We start from the raw sequence: 19905 nt of genomic DNA on the forward strand, positions 1-19905 counted from the left end.
TGCAACAAAATCAAATCTAAGATCCTCATTTTAAGCATACTGAATCTGATGCAGAAACCATGTTCATTTGAAAAGTCATGTGATATTAATAATTTCTATTAAGGACAACTATATAACTCCCACACAAGAAAACTTGCACACTAGGAAAATGAAGCTTGGAGCTATTGCTCACTGTGGGATCTTATGGATGTTATTTAAGAGAAGGCTGGAGAGGAAGTGGAGAAAAGGGAACCCTCCTGCACTGTTGGTGGGAATGTAAGTTGATACAGCCACTATGGAGAACAGTATGGAGGTTCCTTAAAAAACTAAAAATAGAGCTACCATATGACCCAGCAATCCCACTACTGGGCATATACCCTGAGAAAACCATAATTCAAAAAGAGTCATGTACCACAATATTCATTGCAGCACTATTTACAATAGCCAGGACATGGAAGCAACCTAAATGTCCATCAGCAGATGAATGGATAAAGAAGATGTGGCACATATATACAATGGAATATTACTCAGCCGTAAAAAGGAACGAAATTGAGTTATTTGTAGTGAGGTGGATGGACCTAGAGTCTGTCATACAGAGTGAAGTAAGTCAGAAAGAGAAAAATACCGTATGCTAACACACATATATGGAATCTAAAAAAAAGGCACTGATGAACTTAGTGACAGGGCAGGAATAAAGACTCAGATGTAGAGAACGGACTTGAGGACATGGGGCGGGGGGAAGGGGAAGCTGGGACAAAGTAAGAGAGTAGCATTGACATATATATACTACCAAATGTAAAACGGATGGCTAGTGGGAAGCAGCCGCATAGCACAGGGAGATCAACTTGATGCTTTGTGACGACCTAGAAGGGTGAGACAGGGAGGGGATACAGGGATATATGTATACATATAGCTGATTCACTTTGTTGCACAGCAGAAACTAACACAACATTGTAAAACAGCTATACTCCAATAAAGATAAAAAAAAAAAAAAGAGAGAAGGCTGATGTGAGGATTAAACAAGCACTTAAGTACAGGAGTTGAAACATAGGAAGAAGTCAGGAAGCATCAGCTATTACATTATGTAGAAAAATACAGTCTCCAAATCAGTGAACTTCTAAGGCTGATTTTTATCAACTATGGTTAAAACTAGGCCTCCTTTCCCAGGAGTATGAGGATAAAACATAATTTAAAAATCCCATCTCCCTCCCACCCCCAAGAAAGAAGCTGGTGGCAGATCATTCCTCTCTTCACCAGAAAGTACCAGAGAAGTGAGGGGACATGGAATCCTCCTGCCTAAATGGCAAGTGACTTCCTTTAAGTCACCAAATGTCAGGGTTGACAATTTCCTGCCTCCAAAAATTTGGGGGTCTCTTAAATGCTTAAGCATTTAGAATACTGTTGAAATTCATTGTCCAATATGAAAATCTCATTTAGATTTTTGGCTACATGTCCATCTCTGTAAAAGGATGCTAGGTAAGATTTCAAAAGAACAAGATAAAACTTTTTAAGAAAAAGAGGCAGCGGTTCCTTTTGTCCACATGCAGAGAAACTCCTTACTCAGCAGATGACTCTCCTGTAACGGGCAGCTTATGAAGAAGAGGGTGGATTCTTTTATACGGAAGTTTGCCCTCAGCAGGTATAAAGCGTTTCCGTGAGATTTGAAAGGACGGAAGGAGGTAGGGAAAAAGGATAAAAAGTGGCATGCAGCTATGGCAGACAGAGGGGAGGCGAGGGTTTCCTGAGTTCAGGAGAAATAATTGTTGAACCCCAACCTGAGAATAACAGAAGTGGTTTCCTCAAACATTAACAAGTGTTTGGACTTCCCTGGTGGTCCGGTGCCTAAGACTCTGGGCTCCCAATGCAGGGGGCCCGGATTTGATCCCTGATCAGGGAATTAGATCCCGCATGCCGCAACGAAGATCCCCCATGCTGCAACTAAGACCCAGCGCAGCCAAATAACTAAATAAATATTAAAAAAAAATTAACAGGCATTGATGATGCTTTTTTGTAGCACTTTGGGTAATTTAGCCAGTCACATTAATAAACGGACCAGATGGGGTTGAACCTCTTGTTTTGTTGAACCTCATGGGATTTAATCAATCCCATGTTGATTACTCTTGAGGCATTACTTTATTTTCCACATGTGCTATCAACTGTGCCCAGAGAGCTCGTGGTACTGACCTGGTACTACACTGGCCTGGCCTAGCCCTGCCTCGCTGAGCCCATGCTCACCAGGGCAAGGGCCACAGGAGGCAGCTCTCCGGGGTTGGGCCTGCACACCCACTGGGTTCATGCCCCTTGACCTTGGACTTGCCCTAACTGTACCCTGATATACCTAACCAGCCCATCCTGCAGAGATTGTCTCAGCTTCCAGAAGGGCACTCTGGGTCCCTGCTGGGTCTAGGGTGCCGCTCCAAGTGTGGCTGTGGACCAGGCCAGCCTGTGATGAGTACAGAAAGTAAAAGTGAGCATTTAGAAACTTTCTTAGCAATCTGACAGTGCTGTGACATCCAAGCACCTGATCCTGTATCCTATAAAAGTGTCTGTCCACAGTGGATTGGGGGAAAACGGTCCATCTCCTCGGATCCTGTCCACCACACTGCCCGGGAGCCTGGGCCACCTGCAAGTACGGAACAGGCTCTGGATGCTGCCGGACCTGGGTTCAAACACTGGTGAGAGCACTTTCTAGAAGTGTGACCTTGGACGAGCACTTCACCTGTTTGAGTCCAGGTTTCCTTATCAGGAAAATGAGGATAAACCTGATGACTCAAGGGTGTCCCCTGTACAGTCCCCACCCTGCGCAGGCACTTTCATGTCCTAACTCACCGGACAGTCTCAATGAGCCTCTGCAACGGGAATGATTATTACTCCACCCCTATCTTACAGGTGAGGGGACCAAGGCGCAGAGAAGTGGTGGCAGAACTGGGATTCAAAGCCCGGCAGCCTGACTCCAGCTCTGGGCTCCGACCTACTTTGCAGTCACGTGGCTCAGATGAGCCACATGCCCGAGTCCGCTATCCTTTGACTGGCTGGGCCCCGAGCAGCCCAGGCTTCCTGGGTCCTGCCCGGAGCTGGCCGACTACTTGCGGCGGTTCTGATACCCCCTGCTGCCTGGAGGCTGGCACTGCCCCCACGCCCACCCAGCACGGACCACTGTGCTGGCGGGAGTCACAGGTCCTTGACTGCAGTCCCCTGGACACCCAGCTCAGACGCCTGGGCTCCCGCTCTGGGCCGGCCCCACCGCTATTACCAGTCCAGGGCACCCTCCCTGTTGCCCTCCAAGGCAGCTGGGCTCACCTGATACAGGGTTTGAACGTCCCTGAAGTAGAAGGCAGGGCGCGAAAAGGATTAAGCCTAACTTTTCTTACCAGTGGAAGAAACTGGTTAAACGAATTCAGTGGCTTTTCAGCTTTATGTTTTTAAGCAGAATGCAAAACAAAAAACCACCCAGATAGTATCCTTTAGAGAACCCAACACGTAAAAGTGGTGAAGGAAGGCTCCTCTGATCGGGGAAGGAGAAGGGAGGAGCCCCCGCCCCTCACCCACCCCAGCAGCTTTCTGATGTGGACATCCTTGGCCTCTAAGGAACAGACTGGAAAACTAGTATCTTAAAAAAACTTTCAAAATTAACATTGAACTCTATTCTAAATTCTAGGACGGAGAAGCTGATGACAACCTGGAAATGAGCCTCACGCAGAAGAAAGCGAGGCGGCTCTGTCATCCGAGGAGAGCGCGATCCTGCGTGGGAAGGACACCCAGACACAGAGCAGGAAGACGCTCGTCGCTCTGACCCAGGCAGCCGGGGCTGGGGGACGTCCTGAACCTTTCTGGGCCTCAGTTCCCTCACTTGTGAACTGAGGGCACCCAATCAGTTCACCTTTCAGGGTCTCTTCTGGGTGAAATGATTGTGTGCTTTTTAATGATCCTGCGAGCTGTCTTTTGTGGACATTTCTGGGGACGGAGGAGACACCATGCACTCTGGGGAATGGGTGAGGGGAGGGCAGGTGGTCCTTGAGCGGGAAGGCAGCCAGCACGGCCGGTGGGGGGGAGGAAACGTTGTCTAAAGCTGCAGGGTGACGACGGTCAGTACGGCCCATGGCGTCGGGGTAGCCGCACCAGCCGACACACGCCAGGCTCCCTCCAGCAACCCCGAGACACACTCAGAAAGCTGAGAGAGGGCTGGGTGAGAGGTCACATTCCTGCTCTGAGAAGTTTCAGCTGAATCCAGAGCACCTTTCCTGACAGAGCACAACCGACACAAGTCAACCTTCAATTCACAAGCGCTGACACGGCCGTGGAAGTCCTCATCACTAGGAAGATCATTTTACACCTATACATTCTTTTAACGTGGTGAAGTTTAATAGCTTTCGTTCCAAAGCATAGAAAAGGGAATTAAGAAAATATATAATTTTTTAAAGTGAGAATGTTAACAATGGCCATTAAAAGGATAACCAACATCTGTGTTTGAAAGCTCGACCTTTGCCAAGAGTTTTGTAGGGGGGCAGATAAAACATTAAGTGAACACCCAGTGCAAACAAGAACATCCAATGTTTGGGGTTCAATGCCTTACACGTCAACTTCACAGTACTTTACTGCTCTCAGGAGGGAACCCACATGTTCCCGTGTGTATCTGGTGCTTTGACATAAGGAATGTTCCAAATCCAGGGCCGATCTGGGGGAAAAAAAATTACGTAAGTATAATACTGATTTAAATAGGATTACAGAAAATTCACCCACCTGACAGGATAAAACTACTAATGGGCCAGAGTCTACAAATCCTGAAGAGTCTTTGCTGAATCAAGCCCCGACGAGAGCCCTTATAGGTAAGAGCTTGTAGTTAAGGTTCATGTTAAGACATGGGTGAGTGAACATGGGAGCAGGCTGAAGCCCGGGGTGAATGCTGGCTTGCCACTTATGTTGACAAGTCACTTCACTTCTCTGAGCCTCAGTTTCCTTATTTGTATCTAAGTCGTGGAGCTGTCAGGAGGAGTAAATGAAATAAACCCGTGTAGTGCACAAGACGCAGTGTTCCCTACAGAGAGAATGTAACAAATGAAGGCAGCTCATTTTCTTCTTTTAAGAACCTGGAGAAACCAACAGTGACAATGGGTACAGTCAAAGGCCATTTTTCTGCTCTCAGCAGCTGGTCATGGTCGCACAGAACCAAGAGGCCCAGCGTCACATTCCTGAAATGGTTTTGTTCTGTAACTTAAGGCTAGTGATTGATAAGGCATAAAGGTCTCTGTATAATGACCGTAGACCAACGCTGAGGAAAGCAACATGCCTTGGAATGGTACAACGGAAAGATGACCTAGGTTCAAATCCTGCCTTCATCCTCCTCTGCAGCCTGAGGAAGGCATGTGGATTTTGGCCTCAGGTTCCCTATCTCTGAAATGGGAAGTAATTACATTAGCAACCTCCCAGGATTACTGTGAAGCATGAGTGAGAGAACATCTGTGAAAGTTCCTGGCATGCTGTAGGTGCTCAATATGTGTGAACTTTTCTTCCTTTTAACTGATGTTTCACAAATTGAAAAAATTGGAACAAATCTCTTTTACCATACATGGCTACTGCCAGAGTCAAACCATTTCACCAAGAACCATAATAATATGGGTAGGGTGTAGGGACTTCCCTGGTGGCGCAGTGGTTAACAATCCGCCTGTCAATGCAGGGGACACGGGTTCAAGCCCTGGTCCTGGAAGATCCCACATGCTGCGGAGCAACTAAACCCGTGCGCCACAACTACTGAGCCTGCGCTCTAGAGCCCACGAGCCACACTACTGAGCCTGCGCTCTAGAGCCCGTGAGCTACAACTACTGAGCCCGTACACCACAACTACTGAAGCCCGAGCACCTAGAGCCCCTGCTCTGCAACAAGAGAAGCCACCGCAATGAGAAGCCCAAGCACTGCAACGAAGAGTAGCCCCTGCTCTCAGCAACTAGAGAAAGCCCACGTGCAGCAACGAAGACCCAATGCAGCCAAAAATAAATTATTTAATTAAAAAAAAAATACGGGTAGGGTATAAATACACTGCAAGGATTAAAAATGAACCCCCATATTATTGTCCTGAGAAATATGGAGAGATGGAAGGGTTGCGTGCTTATAGTAAACTGGCCACTTGGCAGGTCAGCTGAGATGGACCATCCCACTGCAGCAGCTGCTCGCCGGCCCCGCCAGCAGCCCCTGGGGGAGGCTTTCTCCTTTTCCTGAACAGAGGCAGATGGTAGCTTGGAGGCCGAGCTGGCAAACAATGGTATCTGCTGCTCCTCCCGCCCAGCTTCGCTGTTTGTTCTGAATAATCACAGGGCGAGTATGCAAATGGCAGCTCCCAGCAGGAAGTGCAGGAAAAGAATGCCAAAGATGGCAACAAGTTATCAGAACCCTGTTCTCTCCCCCTTTGGCCTTGAGATGGTTTGAAAGCATGAAACCACACTTTCTGGTAATTAAGTTTCTTAAGAGGTAGGGGGCTAGCAGGGCTGGAGACTTGACTCCCTGGCAACTCACTGGCCTTAGAAAGCACCCGCCCTCTTCCATTGGAAACACCATCTTCTGTAGCTGGACTTCCCCTTATTTACCCCTTTCCCTGCAAACTGCTCTGTTGGGCAATGTCTGCTCTGCTTCATCCCCCAGGCAGAAGACCCCCCAATCCTTGCTATATGAATAGCCATTAGAGAGATTCTTCACCAGTGCAGATCTGTGATACAGGCATTTGCCAGTGAGGCTGTAACTTAAAGATCACCACTGCATTTACAGTGGACCCTTGAACAACCTGGGTTTGAACTGTGAGGGTCCACTTATATGCGATTTTTTTCAATAAATACACACTACACGATCAGTGGTTGGTTGAATCTGGGGATGTGGAACTGCAGATACGGATGGCTCACTATGGGGCTTGAGCATCTGTGGATTCTGGGATCCAAGGTGGGTCCTCGACCAATCCCTGGCAGATACCAAGGGACGACTGTGTTCCTTTCCCTCAAATTTAGCCAACGATGACCAAGCGAGGACCTGGAAACCACGCTCCTGGCAAATCCCCCCGAGGCTCTGCTTTATAAATGAGCAAATGTCTGCACCTCCCGGGCAGAGCCTTTCCATGCCAGCTGCAAGGCCTTCCAGTACCGTGGGGGAAGGCCACAAAAAGGGCCAAGAGGAAGGTGAAAAGAGGGGGGTTATGATTCTGTTGTGTCTTTTTACCCATTACTACTGGAAATCAGCCATTACCACTCACTGGCTCGGATGAAGGCCTGTTTTAGGCAATCCTCCTAAACTGTCCCATGACAGAACAACTTGCCTCATGATACAGTCACACGTGTATATGAAATACTTGGTAGAGCTGGTTAGATGCCTGGTACTCCGCTAGACAAACACAAAGGCCTCTCAAGTTTGCGGTCCAGGGGGCAGGCAGACAAGCAGGCGCGCCCTGCTGCTGGGAAGCTGAACCCCACTGTGTCTGTGCAGCAGTTCCCTGACTGGGCTGATGTGGGAATTGCTGGCACGTTTTTCTGGGACCCACCCCTGGAGAGCTCGTTTCAGTAGGTCTGGGCTGGGGCCTGGCAATGTGCACCTTCGTCAAGTTCTAAAGGTGATCTTCACAGAATCTGTTCAGGATCTGAGGCTAAAGGGGATGAAAAACGTCTTTTTTTTTTTTTTCTGGAATACGATGAAAGGATTTAAAACAGGAGAGGGAACGATCAGATGAGCCTGGCAGCAGCATGGAGGATGGCATCCAGGGGGAGGAGCGCAGAACCAGGGAAATGAAAGCGCAGCACAGTCTGGGTGAGAGTCCGGCTGAGGCCTGTGTTAGGGCCACGGTGGGGGAGGACGAAGGACAACCTGGGGGGCGTGGTTCCCTCTGTGTGTCCCTGTGGTCAGGGACTGCATGCTACAGCGTGTGATTTACAATGTTAGTGATTTTGCTTTGTAAAAGTTTTCTTTTAAAAATACAGTTCCTGCTAGTAAAATGGGTTTGGGTAAGTGTAACTTTTCATGGGAGGAGAAATATAAACTCAAGGAGGGCAAGGATTTGTGTCTGTCTTGTTCACTGATCTATTCCAGGCACCTAGCTGGTGTCTGTGCACAGCAGGTTCTCAATGATACACTTGTGGGGAGAGAGAATAAGAAGCAAGCACAAAGCAGGTGCCCCTGTAGCTGAGTCTTCGTTTTTGTTTTATTTGATCAGTTTCTTGGTGTCAGGATGTCTGGTGGTCTCTTGTATCCAACTGTGATTTGTTCACATTAGTATATTTCTTTGCTAAGCTTTTCTTATAGTCTCTCGACTTAAAAAATACTGAACAAGATCTTATATATGTTAGAGTGGCTTGAAAATCACTTATTCAAATGCAGTGCTTTTTCTTTTTTTAAATTTATTTATTTTTGGCTACGTTGGGTCTTCATTGCTGTGCACGGGCTTTCTCTAGTTGCGGTGAGCGGGGGCTACTCTTCGTTGCGGTGCACAGGCTTCTCATTGTGGTGGCTTCTCTTGTTGCAGACCATGGGCTCTAGGCGCCCTGGCTTCAGGAGTTGTGGCTCACAGGCTCAGTAGTTGTGGCACACGGGCTTAGTTGCTCCGCGGCATGTGGGATCTTTCCGGACCAGGGCTCAAACCCGTGTCCCCTGCACTGGTAGGCGGATTCTTAACCACTGCACCACCAGGAAAGCCCCAAATGCAGTGCTTTTGAAATGTTCTTAACCACTCAACTTTTCCAAACACTGGTAAGATGTCTTTTTTTTTTTTTAACATTTATTTATTTTTGGCTGTGTTGGGTCTTCATTGCTGCACACCGGCTTTATCTAGTTGCGGTGAGCGGGGGCTACTCTTTGTTGCGGTGCGCGGGCTTCTCACTGCGGTGGCTTCTCTTGTTGCGGAGCACGGACTCTAGGCACCCGGGCTTCAGTAGTTATGGCTTGCGGGCTCTAGAGCACAGGCTCGGTAGTTGTGGCACACGGGCTTAGTTGCTCCGCGGCATGTGGGATCTTCCCGGACCAGGGATTGAACCTGTGTCCCCTTTTTTGGCAGGCGGATTCTTAACCACTGCACCACCAGGGAAGCCCAAGATACCTTTTTAAGGTGCACATGACTCCCCCGAATGTTGGCTTTACAGGAAATGGTGATATCTGAATCCCTGGCATTATTCTACATGCTAGTAAAGCAGTGTGGAAGGTAAAATAGTACTGATAAAAAAATTAAAATGTTCCAGTCTCTCTCGCATATGTCTTTCAAAGGAAATGCGTAAAAAATAGAAAACTCAGTTAAACAATGGAAAACCTCTGCTTGCTGGTCAAATAAAAGGATTACCATTTTCATTACATGGTCTAAGACATTACCTAGTTGTAACTTTTAAGTTCTTGGGAATGCTTTTTCTAGTGGAACTGAGGGAACCTCAGGATATTTTTAAGGTTCCTCTACCTCTTCCATTCTTGCTTTTACAGTCCTTTGGAGATTAGGATTAGAGGGGGTGAAATTCCAGCCAAGGTTCCAGGCTGTGGGTGGGAGGTACAATGCCTGAGGCCAGACCGCAGGAGGCTAAGCCTAAATAAGGCTGTCACAGTTAGTCCTTCCCACCTCCAACCTGTTTATTCTGGAGCACTCAGGTTGGGGGTAGGGGTGAGGGACATGAAGAGCAGAGAAAGGGAGAAAAGACAGAGGTGCAGCGCAAAGCCTAAAGGGGGGAAGGTCACTGGGTCATGTCCTGGGCTAGGGACTGTCCTGCACAAGCCTCAGCCTCTTCTGAATGTCAGCTCATCAGGGGGAGGGGGAGAGATGGCCATCAATCCACTGTTGTAACTGAACTGGACATTTTAAATAACAGAAACAATGGCTAACAGTAATAAGCTGCTAACTCTGAGCTGGACGCTGGGTTAGATGCTTTCTAGACCATATCTCAGTCACTCTTCAACAGTGAGCTATGCACTCTCATGTTCTCATTTTGCAGAGACACTAAGGCCTAGAGAATGCAAACCACTGCCCAAGGTCACTTAATAAGTTGTCAGGCTGGCACATAAACACGGCCTGGATCTAAAGCATCTGTGGGTTAGAGGGTGGGGAGGAGTGGTCACGGATTTCTTGAAATTCTGGTAAAACCTCTTGCTAGTGAAAAATGAACGTGTGTGAATTTACAACACATTTAGAGGACTCGACACATTTAGAGGACTCAGAAAAATGCACACGGCTTGGAAGGAAGGGAACAAGAATACCTTCCGAAACAGTATCCACACGACTGATCAGAGAGAGATGAAGTCACCTGGGCGAGGCAGGATGAACTCTGTCAGATGTGCCAATACAATCTGAGAAATGGGTCCATCAGAAGGGCAGGTTTGGTTCATCACGAAAGCCAAAAGGGCGAGTGAGGGCGGGGAGGTAGCTAGAACCCAACCAGCATCGCTCAGGGAAAGAAGGGACCCACTGGGGCAAGGCTGACTCCGTTAGGGAGTCCGAGAGTTTGTATTAATGGGGTGGCATCATCAAAACTTACTAATCAAAAACCAAATTTTCCCTGTTCACATTCAGCCTTCACTCAAAAACCATAGATTACAATCTGGCTACCTGTGTAGGCCTCTACCCTCCAGGGGAAAATACGCCAGCCACAGTGATATAAGAATCTGTCATTTTAAATTAATAAGCTTGTCCCCATTATGCATCTCCTCCGGAGTGAGCTTGGTGAAGTGTGAACTCACCCCAAAGACAGATTTTCTGGGGCTGAGAAGAGTAGCCCTGAGGCCGGCAGGGCTGGGTCAGAGCTGGGATGAGGTGGTGCCGCCATCCCAGCCAGCCTTCCTCCAAAAAGCGCTGGGAACCTGGACCAATACTCCACTGGCTTTCTCTTGCGAAAAATACCTGGTCACTGCCCTTGAAGTCCTCACCTAGCGCAGCAGTTCTCAGAGTGTGTGGCCTGGGGACCTACTTTTTAAGGGGGTTGGGGAGGGGGAAATACCTGTAAACTCAAAATTACTGTCAGCGTAACATTAAGCCATTATTTGTCACTTTCACATGAGTGTACAGATGCTACACGACCTGTGTGATAACACAACAGAGCAGCCGTGAGAATCCGGCTGTCAACCCAGACAATAAAGGGGTCTGCAAAAAAGGTAAACAATGCCATCTTCCAAACTAACTTGTTTTGGGGAATAGTCATTTTATATATTTTTAAATATACAAATGGGTTTATTAGTATTTTAAAATAAGTTAATAAATATTTTAAAATTTATTGGTTTTAATTGCTGATATGATTCATATCAATAGCTATAAAAGCCCACGTAAACAAAAGCCCTTTGAGGTCCTCAGTAATAAAATGTAGAGGGGTTCTGAGACCAACCAGTTTGAGAACTGCGGCTCTGGTGGCCACACACGGGGCAGCAAGGGAGCCTCTGCAAAAACCTGCGCTTCCAGGGCCACCCACAAGCCAGGCTCCCAGGGAGAGCCCAACCCAATGGCTTTGCCTGGGCTCTGTTTGTTTCTGCTCTGGTACACACACCCAAGGTTTTCTTTCACCAGTGTCTCACCTTTACTTCCATACAGTTCTGGAGGCAGGTCATACGGCACAGGAAAGGAGGCCGTTGGCTCCTGGCTCCTTGAGAAGAATTTCTGTTTCACTCTGAAACTGTCCAGGCCCTGCAGACACACAGAATCTATAATTGCATCTCATTTTCTGGAAAAAGATATCAAGAAGCAATTATATTTTTATGATACTCACAACAAAATTCAGAGCTATTTTTGTTATTTCAGTGCTATTTTTGATATTCAGTAGGTCAAATATATTTACAACACTCCCCCAAATATTCTTTCCTAAAAATGAGAGGTCCAAATGTCAGAAAATAAACTATAGCAAAGTTTGCAAAAGTCTAATAAAGGATACAAAGACATAAGAGAAAAACAATTTTGGATGTTACAGCCCATTTCTACTAACCTCTGTGTACAGCAGCAGGGAGTGTGTAGAAGACACTGTGTAAAAATACCTCTGAATACTTTCGATATTGCTATCTATAGTAATGGGCTGCTCACTCTGGTGAAGAATGAAAGTTGCTTTCATGTATCATGAAAGTGTCCAATACGATGGGATAGGAATATAAAAGTGAGAACTCTTCAAGACCCGTCAAAATGGAAGGTTCATCCCAAGAACTCGAGAATAGGCTACTATTAACTCTGGATCTGAATCAGGGTGCAACTATAGGTGCCACACCCAGGCCGATGTACACACTGCACTGCCTCCTCACACAGGACCTGCCCGGTAGTGGGGGTGCCTACTACATCGGCTTTGCCCTCCCCAGGCCTCCCCTCATCGATCATCTCCTGGCCCCCTTCCCGGATGATCCTGGCATTCTGTTTTTGCCTCATTCCTCTGGCCACCCATCCACGCACAGATCCACCCTTCTCATCCTAAATACCCACGTATCAAACAGTGCTAACGTCTATGAACCCATATAAAGAGCTACAACTACAGTTCTTCGGAAGATGAGCTAAGTGTCAGGGCTGTGTGGACCTGGGCTTTGGGCAACCTGAGTTGAGTCTCTGTGCTGGTATTTACGGGCTGTGTGAATGGCTCACATTTGCATTCATTCATCCCACACATTATTTCTTGAGTCCCTCTTCTGTGTCAGGCATGGGTGCCGGGCACTGAGTGCACCGGAGTCAGAACAATTATCATGATCCCTGTTCTCGTGGCATGTACAGTCTAGTAGGGAGACATTAAACAAATGCATTTATAGAGGTAAAATAAATAACTACAATTTTTGATAAGCGCTATGAGAGAAACAGAGGAGTCCTAGAAGAGAGACTAGCAGGCCTGTTTTAGATTTGGGGGTGAGGGGATGCTCAGTGGAAGCCTCCCTAAAAAAGTGACATTTTAATTAAACTCTGAAAACTGAATAGTGTTTGGTTAGTTGAGAGTGGAAATAATAATGTTCCAGGGACTTCCCTGGTGGTCCAGTGGGTAAGACTCCTCACTCCCAATGCAGGGGGCCCGGGTTCGATCCTGGGTCGGGGAACTAGATCCCGCATGCTGCAACTAAGAGTTTGCATGCCGCAACTAAGAACTCCACATGCTGCAACGAAGATCCCGCATGCCGCAATGAAGACCTGGTGCAGCCAAATTAAAAAAAAAAAAAAAAAAAAAAGTTCCAGGAGGAGGGAACAGCATCTGCAATGGCCCAGAGATGGCAAAGAGCTTGCGTGTGCTAGGAACTAAAAAAGATGGTCAGTGGGACACTTGGCCACTTATTCACTAGGCCTCAATTTCCTCATTTGTAAAATTGGAATAATAACTTTCTGGATGTTACCATACTAACGTTTCTTACTTCAACACCTAGCACAAGTCTTGGTGCATAGCTGGTCAAGCAATGTTGAGCTGCAAAAATGGGATTAAAGTACCTTCCCTGCTTACTTTATAGGCGTCTGCACAGAAGCAAATGCAACAAGATGCACAAAAGTGCTTTGTGCCCGTGAAGACCTACAGGAAGGTAGGGGGTGACAGCACCAACCAAGATGGTGGTTAGTAACTCCATGAAAGGCAACACGTGACAGACGCCGGGCACAAACTCTAGGCAGAAAGGGAAGAAATGACCTCTTGCCAGTGGCAGGTTAAGAAAAGGGTCTGTAGAAAATATTTTCGCTGGGCCTTGAAAAATTGATGTAATTTTCATAGAGAGCTGGCAGGGAAGAGCATCATGGGGAGACCGGCATGACCAAAGGCAGAGCTGGAAAAGCACAGAGCTGGCATTTCAGGGGGACAGCGAGTGAAGCAATGCCCCGGAGGAGAGCCCGGGACACTGGAGAAGAAACGCAGAGCCAGGCTGCAGAGGGTTTCGAAGGCAGCGGCTTTGGACATCTGAGGCTTCTACCTGTTTATCTGGGCCATAGTGACTCGGGATGGGCAAGCGGCCTGAGTCAGAGGTGCTGGGGAAGAGATCATCTTTCTCTGGGGAGCTCACCTGGCAAGGTGCAAGCCCTGAGCTGCTGGGGGGCGTCTCATGTCCTTCAAACAGAAGTGGGTGTTAGAAGAACTGAATACTGATGACATGGCCCACGCCCATGGATTTAGCCCTGCCTGAAGCAAGTTTGAGCTGGTTAACCTTCACTTACAACCCAGGGTGTCACAGGACCCCGTTTAGAGTGTGGCCTTTACTGTGATATATGGTGAGGAGTTGCAGGGTTTTTGTTTTTTTTTTAAATTTTTATTTATTTATTTTTGGCCGTGTTGGGTTTTCATTGCTGTGTGTGGGCTTCTCATTGCGGTGGCCTCTCCTGTTGCGGAGCACGGGCTCTAGGCGCGCGGGCTCAGTAGTTGTGGCTCGCGGGCTCTAGAGCGCAGGCTCAGTAGTTGTGGCACATGGGCCTAGTTGCTCGGCGGCATGTGGGATCTTCCCGGACCAGGGCTCGAACCCGTGTCCCCTGCATTGGCAGGCATTCTTAACCACTGTGCCACCAGGGAAGTCCCGAGTTGCAGGGTTTTGAACAGAGAAGTTCCAGTGTAAAGGTGGAATGGCAAAGACGGGAGAATGGATCAGACTGGGAATTGCTAGAGCCCGAAGACCAAGAGCTATTACAACAGGAATGCGAGATGGATTAGAGATGGTAATGGGGATCCAAGTGTAAGTATCATCACAACAAACAATGAAATAAAAGTGAGGTGAATTTGGATGAGAAACAGAAAGACAGAAATGGATCTGAAAGAGGCTGAGGGAAAACGTAGTAAAAATCAGAGCCAAAAAAAAAAAAAGAAAGTGGGGGACTTCCCTGGTGGTCCAGTGGTTAAGACTCCACGCTTCCACTGCAGGGGGCATGGGTTCGATCTCTGCTCTCAGGGAACTAAGATCTTGTATGCTGCATGGAGTGGCCAAAAAAAAAAAAAAGAATTCGTGCCTGGGCAGATGGGATCGGCTGGGATGACCGGATGTGGATGGGCGAGTGGCAGCAGTGGAATGCCAGGACGTGGCTCTATTCGCTGAGTCAGAGAACATGAGAGGTTACAAAGAACCACCACCTGAAACAGTGTTGCCCAGCTGTGGCCTCCTGGGAAACGCTGAGGGCCCTGAACCCATGCGCTGGGCCCAAGGCAGGCTGTCAGAGGTGGTGCAGGGAGCACAAGGGGGGGTTAATGTGGCGGCTCTTGTCAATTGTACTAGTTCTTCCAGCCAGAGTCACCTTTGGCAACAGAGGGACAATAAAATAGTTTAACCAGAATGGAGAAAAGAGAAAGTAGAGACTCGAAGACGGAAAGTTCTTGGGGATTTACTGGCAGCATTTTTGACTCCGATTATAGGAAAGAGAAACCGCCATCTGGGGAGCAAGTGAACCTGGCGCTGAGCAGGGGCTGAGCTGGCTCTCAGCCCTGGAACAAGGGCAGGGATGCTCAGGGTACCTTCCTCTGGAGGAAGGAGTTCAGGACATCGATCCATCATTCTGAGATGGTTTGTGCATTATTCCCAGAGGTAGGAGGAGTTCTAGACACAAAGTGCTGGGCAGCCTAGTAGGCGCCTGACAAAGTACGTACTCAGTAAACACCAAAATGCACCGAGTTCAAAGACAGAAAATTTCTATCTCCCTGAAATACAGATGCCTGAGGGTTTGGAATACAGCTGCTGGTCTTTGAAATCATTAGATGATCTTTCCTATATTGAGATTTTTCTGAACCTAAATGCATTAGTCTAATCTAAAAGTTAAATACACCTAAATTAAAGGGACAACTCAAAAAACATAATAAAACTGATAAATTGATGTTAGACATTAAAAGAATAAAGTCTTCAATTAAACATTTATTAAGCACCTACTATGTAGCAACAACAGCCAAGTGCTGGGTACACAGTCAAATGTACCTTGACATTAACCCCCAAAGCCCTTCCAAGTGTTCCTAATCAAAGGGAAAGCTACTGACTCCATGCTCTATGGCAAGTTAGGTTAATTTCAAAATGATGTGTTTATAGATTCATTCATTTAAAAGCAGCAGAAAAAAATGGGAAAAAAATCAGTATTTGGTTACCAGGGACTTATCAGCTTCCAGATCAATCCCAGAAGTTTCAAATGGCATCATAATTATGAATGGGTAGTGCTGGCTCTCCATCCACTGCCATTTGTAGGCCACACAGCGTGTCCCTTCACACGGCCACTGGTTCCTGAGTGACAGGCCTGTATGACGGCTGTGGGAAAGGAGAGCTGCCGGGTTTCTTCCGGCCGACCACCTCTGCAGTGCTTGAGACCGTGCTATTCTGGGCACAAAACCTGACCATTTGCAATGCTGGCCTCAAGTCAGCGTTCAGGAGCACAGAGATCAGGATGGCCACTGGTGAAGGACAGAAGTGGCAATTCCGGCTGCTGCTAACTCAGAAACGTGGGCGTTTCGGACATGGAGTTCTGCCTAAGGGCCACAAAGGTGGGCTGATCTCAAGAAACTGGATTTTGGATGCTGTCCAGTCAGAAGAACGACTACAAAACTGGGTGCTAAGTAAGTCTTTGGCAAATGTGTAACTAAAGGTATAAAAAGACGTATCTTGATAGTACTGAAGGGAGAAACCCAAAGAAAGAAATCACACTGGGCTTCATTTCACAACAAACTGCCTTACTGTCAGTAACTCTTTTAAGATTATGGCCAATACAGAAATCTTTAAGACATTAAATGAATATATAGGGATTGGCATCTGTAGTTAAGGCAACAGACTTCCGTGAGTGAGTGAGAGCGAGCGTGAGCCTGTGTGTACGGTTTAGTTTGCACAGAACAGCCACAGGTGAGCCATCCCACGCTGCAAGTTGCTCACGACGAGATTCGTGAGCACACTTAAGCACTCCTGCACCCGACGCCCCTTGGACTAAATCCACGTTGCCTCTGCAGCCACTGTTCTGCACACGTGTTCTCCTCACAGAAAGGGGAGAGGGTACTCCGCGAACCTCAAGGGAGCAACACCGACAGACTTCACTCAGAGCCTCCCGTGTGCCGGCCCTCCATGAGAGCAGCTCCCAGCCCAGTCAAGGAGACACACGAGTCATCGTTGACAACACAGGGGACACAGGAAGAGCCCCGGTTCTCGAAGGCTGTGGGGCGCAGAGGAGGGACACCTGGAGCAGAGATGTGAGAGGCAGGTGGGGTTAGGGACCTCAGGGGGTCGTTCCTGCTACAGATTAAGGCTGCTGAGAAGGGTGGTGTGGTGGCTCATTCTACATGTCAACGTGACTGGGCCATGGGATACCCAGGTAACCGGTAAACATCACTCTGGGCATCTCTGAGGGTGTTTCTGCATGGGGTTAATATTTGAATCAGTGGACTGAGTAAAGATGATCCGCGCCAACGATGTACCATCCAGCCAGTGGGGGGACTGAGTGGAACAAAAAGGCCGAGGAAGGGCTGCTTGGCTGGGACATCTGTCTTCTCCTAAACTCAGACTGGGACGGAAAGCATGGGGTCCTGGTCCTCAGGCCTTCAGACTCGGGCTGGCCCATACCACCAGCCCTCCTGGTCTCCAGCTCACAGACGGCAGGGCTTGGGACTCCTTGCGCTCCAAAATCGTGTGAGCCAATTCCTCACAGTAAGTCTCTTTCTCTGTGTATCTATATATCCTATTGGTTCTGTTTCTCCAGAGAAGGCTAAGGGGCCTGGTCCAGAACGAGAGGCCGTCGCTCTGTGTGGCTGGAACACGAAAGGCCAGGATTGAGAGGGAAGAGGTCAGACCCGAGGAGTCAGGAGTCAGGCCGCAAAGGGAAAAGCAGGCCATGCTAAGGAGTCATCGGATTTGAAGCAGGTGGGAGACATGACCAGATTCATGGTCTGTAGACATTCTGGCAGCAGTGGGCTGAGCAGCTTGGAGGTGGCCTAGGAAGTGGGCCGGGAGGCAGGTCTGGACGCGGTGGCAGCAGGGATGGCCAGAAGTGACAGATTTACAGGGAGCATTAGGAGTTAGGGATGACAAGCTTAGGTGATTAAGCAGATGTGGGGGGAGAACGAGGAGTCGGGGATGACTTCCTGCACCCTGAGCTGGGACAGTGGGGGGAGGGCTAGGAGCAGTTCATTCCGAATCAGAATTTTATAACGGTGTGGCGCAGGTGATTAAGATGATGATTTTGACGGTATCTGTAAGGCCCTTCTCCTCAAGTACCCTTGAATGATATAAATTACACTATAATCCTAAGGGGAGATAAGTTTTATAGATTCAAATTCTCTGAAAATTGGCCTGATGAGACCACTAACCCTGCTTAAAAAACTGATGGCTTTCCACTATTCGCGTGGGACGAAGTCTACTCCAGCACGTCCTGCTTGCCACCTTACTTCAGAACAGGACTCCAAACGCAGAGCCCAGGCCACCCCCGGCCCCTTCCAGGCACGTGGAGCTGGTTGCTATTTCTCAGATATAACGTGCACTGTTCCCTCTGGCTGGGAGCCTCATCTCCCCTGATGGTGGGTTGAGCCCACATTCATTTTTCAAGACCCGGGTCAAACGTCATCTAAATGAAGCCTTCCCCAAGCCCCCCAGGCAGACTGCTCACTCCCTCTTCTCAGTCCTTATATTCTGGAGGCCCCACAGCTCTCATCACCTACTGTGATAACTTGTGTCTGCTTCCTTAACTTATCCATGAGCTTCCTGAGAACAAAGACTCCATCTCTTCGTCCTTGTGTTCCCAGGAGGAACCAAAGAGGACGCAGGAGGTGCTTGTGGAGCTGACTGTACGAGAGGTCATCTCAGGCAGCCAGATGTCCGGTGACGAGCCTGGCATGCACTCTGAGGAGGGACAGCCGCTCCTTCACAAGCGAAGTCTCATTCTGTGCTCCTATAGCCTCAGCAAGATGACTAATTACCTCCTGTCATAGATCTTTGGGTTGCCCTCAAAGTCAAAACCATAGATGTTAATTCTGTGAGGGCCAAACAAAGGTCTACTACTCTCCCAGAAGCTCCACGTAACCGTAAATGATGCAGATGAGTTACAGTAGCTTAAGGACAAAGTCTCCTATGTTACAAGATCCCCTTTAACTGCTTTCTGCAGATAAAACACACATCAACCCACTTACAGGTGAAACCCTCTGGCAGTAAGTTCCTACCTCGAGTGGCTTCCTAGCTCACAACAAACCCCCTTTTCTGGAAACAGGCCCCTACTGGGGGACGGGGTTGGGAAGGAGAGAGGTGTGCAGGGCAGACCCAAGCTTGCGCAGTGACTGTAAATGCAGGACCCCTGGTAACAGGGCCGAGAAGCCATGTGGTGGAGTCACAGCAGGGGCGGCAGCCCAGAGAGCCCGCCTGCTGCCCGGGCCCCAGAGCTGGCCGGCCCATCCCTCCCACGTCTCGGCTGTTCCTCCCTTCCTTTGATTCCATGACACTCCCCCTTCTGTGGGCCTATGTCAGCTCAAGTTCGTGTCTATAAAATGCACCTAAAAGAACTCGGACACCCGCTTTGAGCCCTCTGGGCTCTGCACGCTCAGGCCAGGTGCCCTCCTCACATGTCTGAGCACCCAAGCTCGCACCTGGGACGTCTCTCAAACAAGGCGTCTGCTTCCCTTCTACGACCTTCTTGCTCAACTCGACCCTTAGCTCCTTAGGAGGCAAGGTCAAATACTTGCGTACTGTCCACACGCCTCATCTCAGCGCTTTGCCCAAGTCATTTATGATTTGCTAAAGGACACGACGATCCGCCCAGATGGGAAAAAGTCTGATGGCAAGACAGCGGCAGTGTGTGGGTCCTTGTTAATGTTGTGGAGCAAGCCTGCTGTAAAGCACTGCTCCCCATGGGATCTGCACGTTGAGACGCCATGGAACCGCCTGCTGGAGAAGCCACTGTCTCAGTATGTCAACTACACGGTCCCCCTGCTGGGGGCCTCGCTCTTGAATCTGCTGGCACAGGACGGGGGGGAGTCCATTTTTTAATATTCTTGCCTGATGGTCTTTATAAATAACTAAGTCTCTACTTTACCAAGAATGCGCTCTAGTGGGACTCGCTCTTATTCCAAAAGTATA

General features: G+C 48.4%; 1 protein-coding gene across 7 annotated transcripts in view; it reads right to left on the reverse strand.

The window, feature by feature from the left end:
* TDP1 (tyrosyl-DNA phosphodiesterase 1) overlaps nt 1-19905 on the reverse strand; it is an 87740-nt gene that overhangs the window by 8312 nt on the left and 59523 nt on the right. For 3 of the 7 annotated variants that reach the window (XR_014260958.1, XM_082451300.1, XM_082451304.1), the window contains 2 exons: nt 11482-11590; nt 4302-4654 (listed from right to left, as the gene is read on the reverse strand). Coding sequence is in view for 5 of the 7 variants with exons in the window: in XM_082451300.1 (XP_082307426.1) it covers nt 4581-4654; nt 11482-11590 (183 nt within the window). In the remaining 2 variants the exon portion in view is untranslated. Of the gene's footprint in view, nt 1-4301; nt 4655-8345; nt 10267-11481; nt 11591-19905 lie in introns of those variants that run through there. The other 4 variants (XR_014260959.1, XM_082451301.1, XM_082451302.1 and 1 more) reach the window with 3 other exon arrangements.

Source organism: Balaenoptera physalus (assembly GCF_965194825.1).
Source record: "Balaenoptera physalus genome assembly, chromosome: 2".
In the NCBI taxonomy this organism is placed as follows: domain Eukaryota; kingdom Metazoa; phylum Chordata; class Mammalia; order Artiodactyla; family Balaenopteridae; genus Balaenoptera; species Balaenoptera physalus.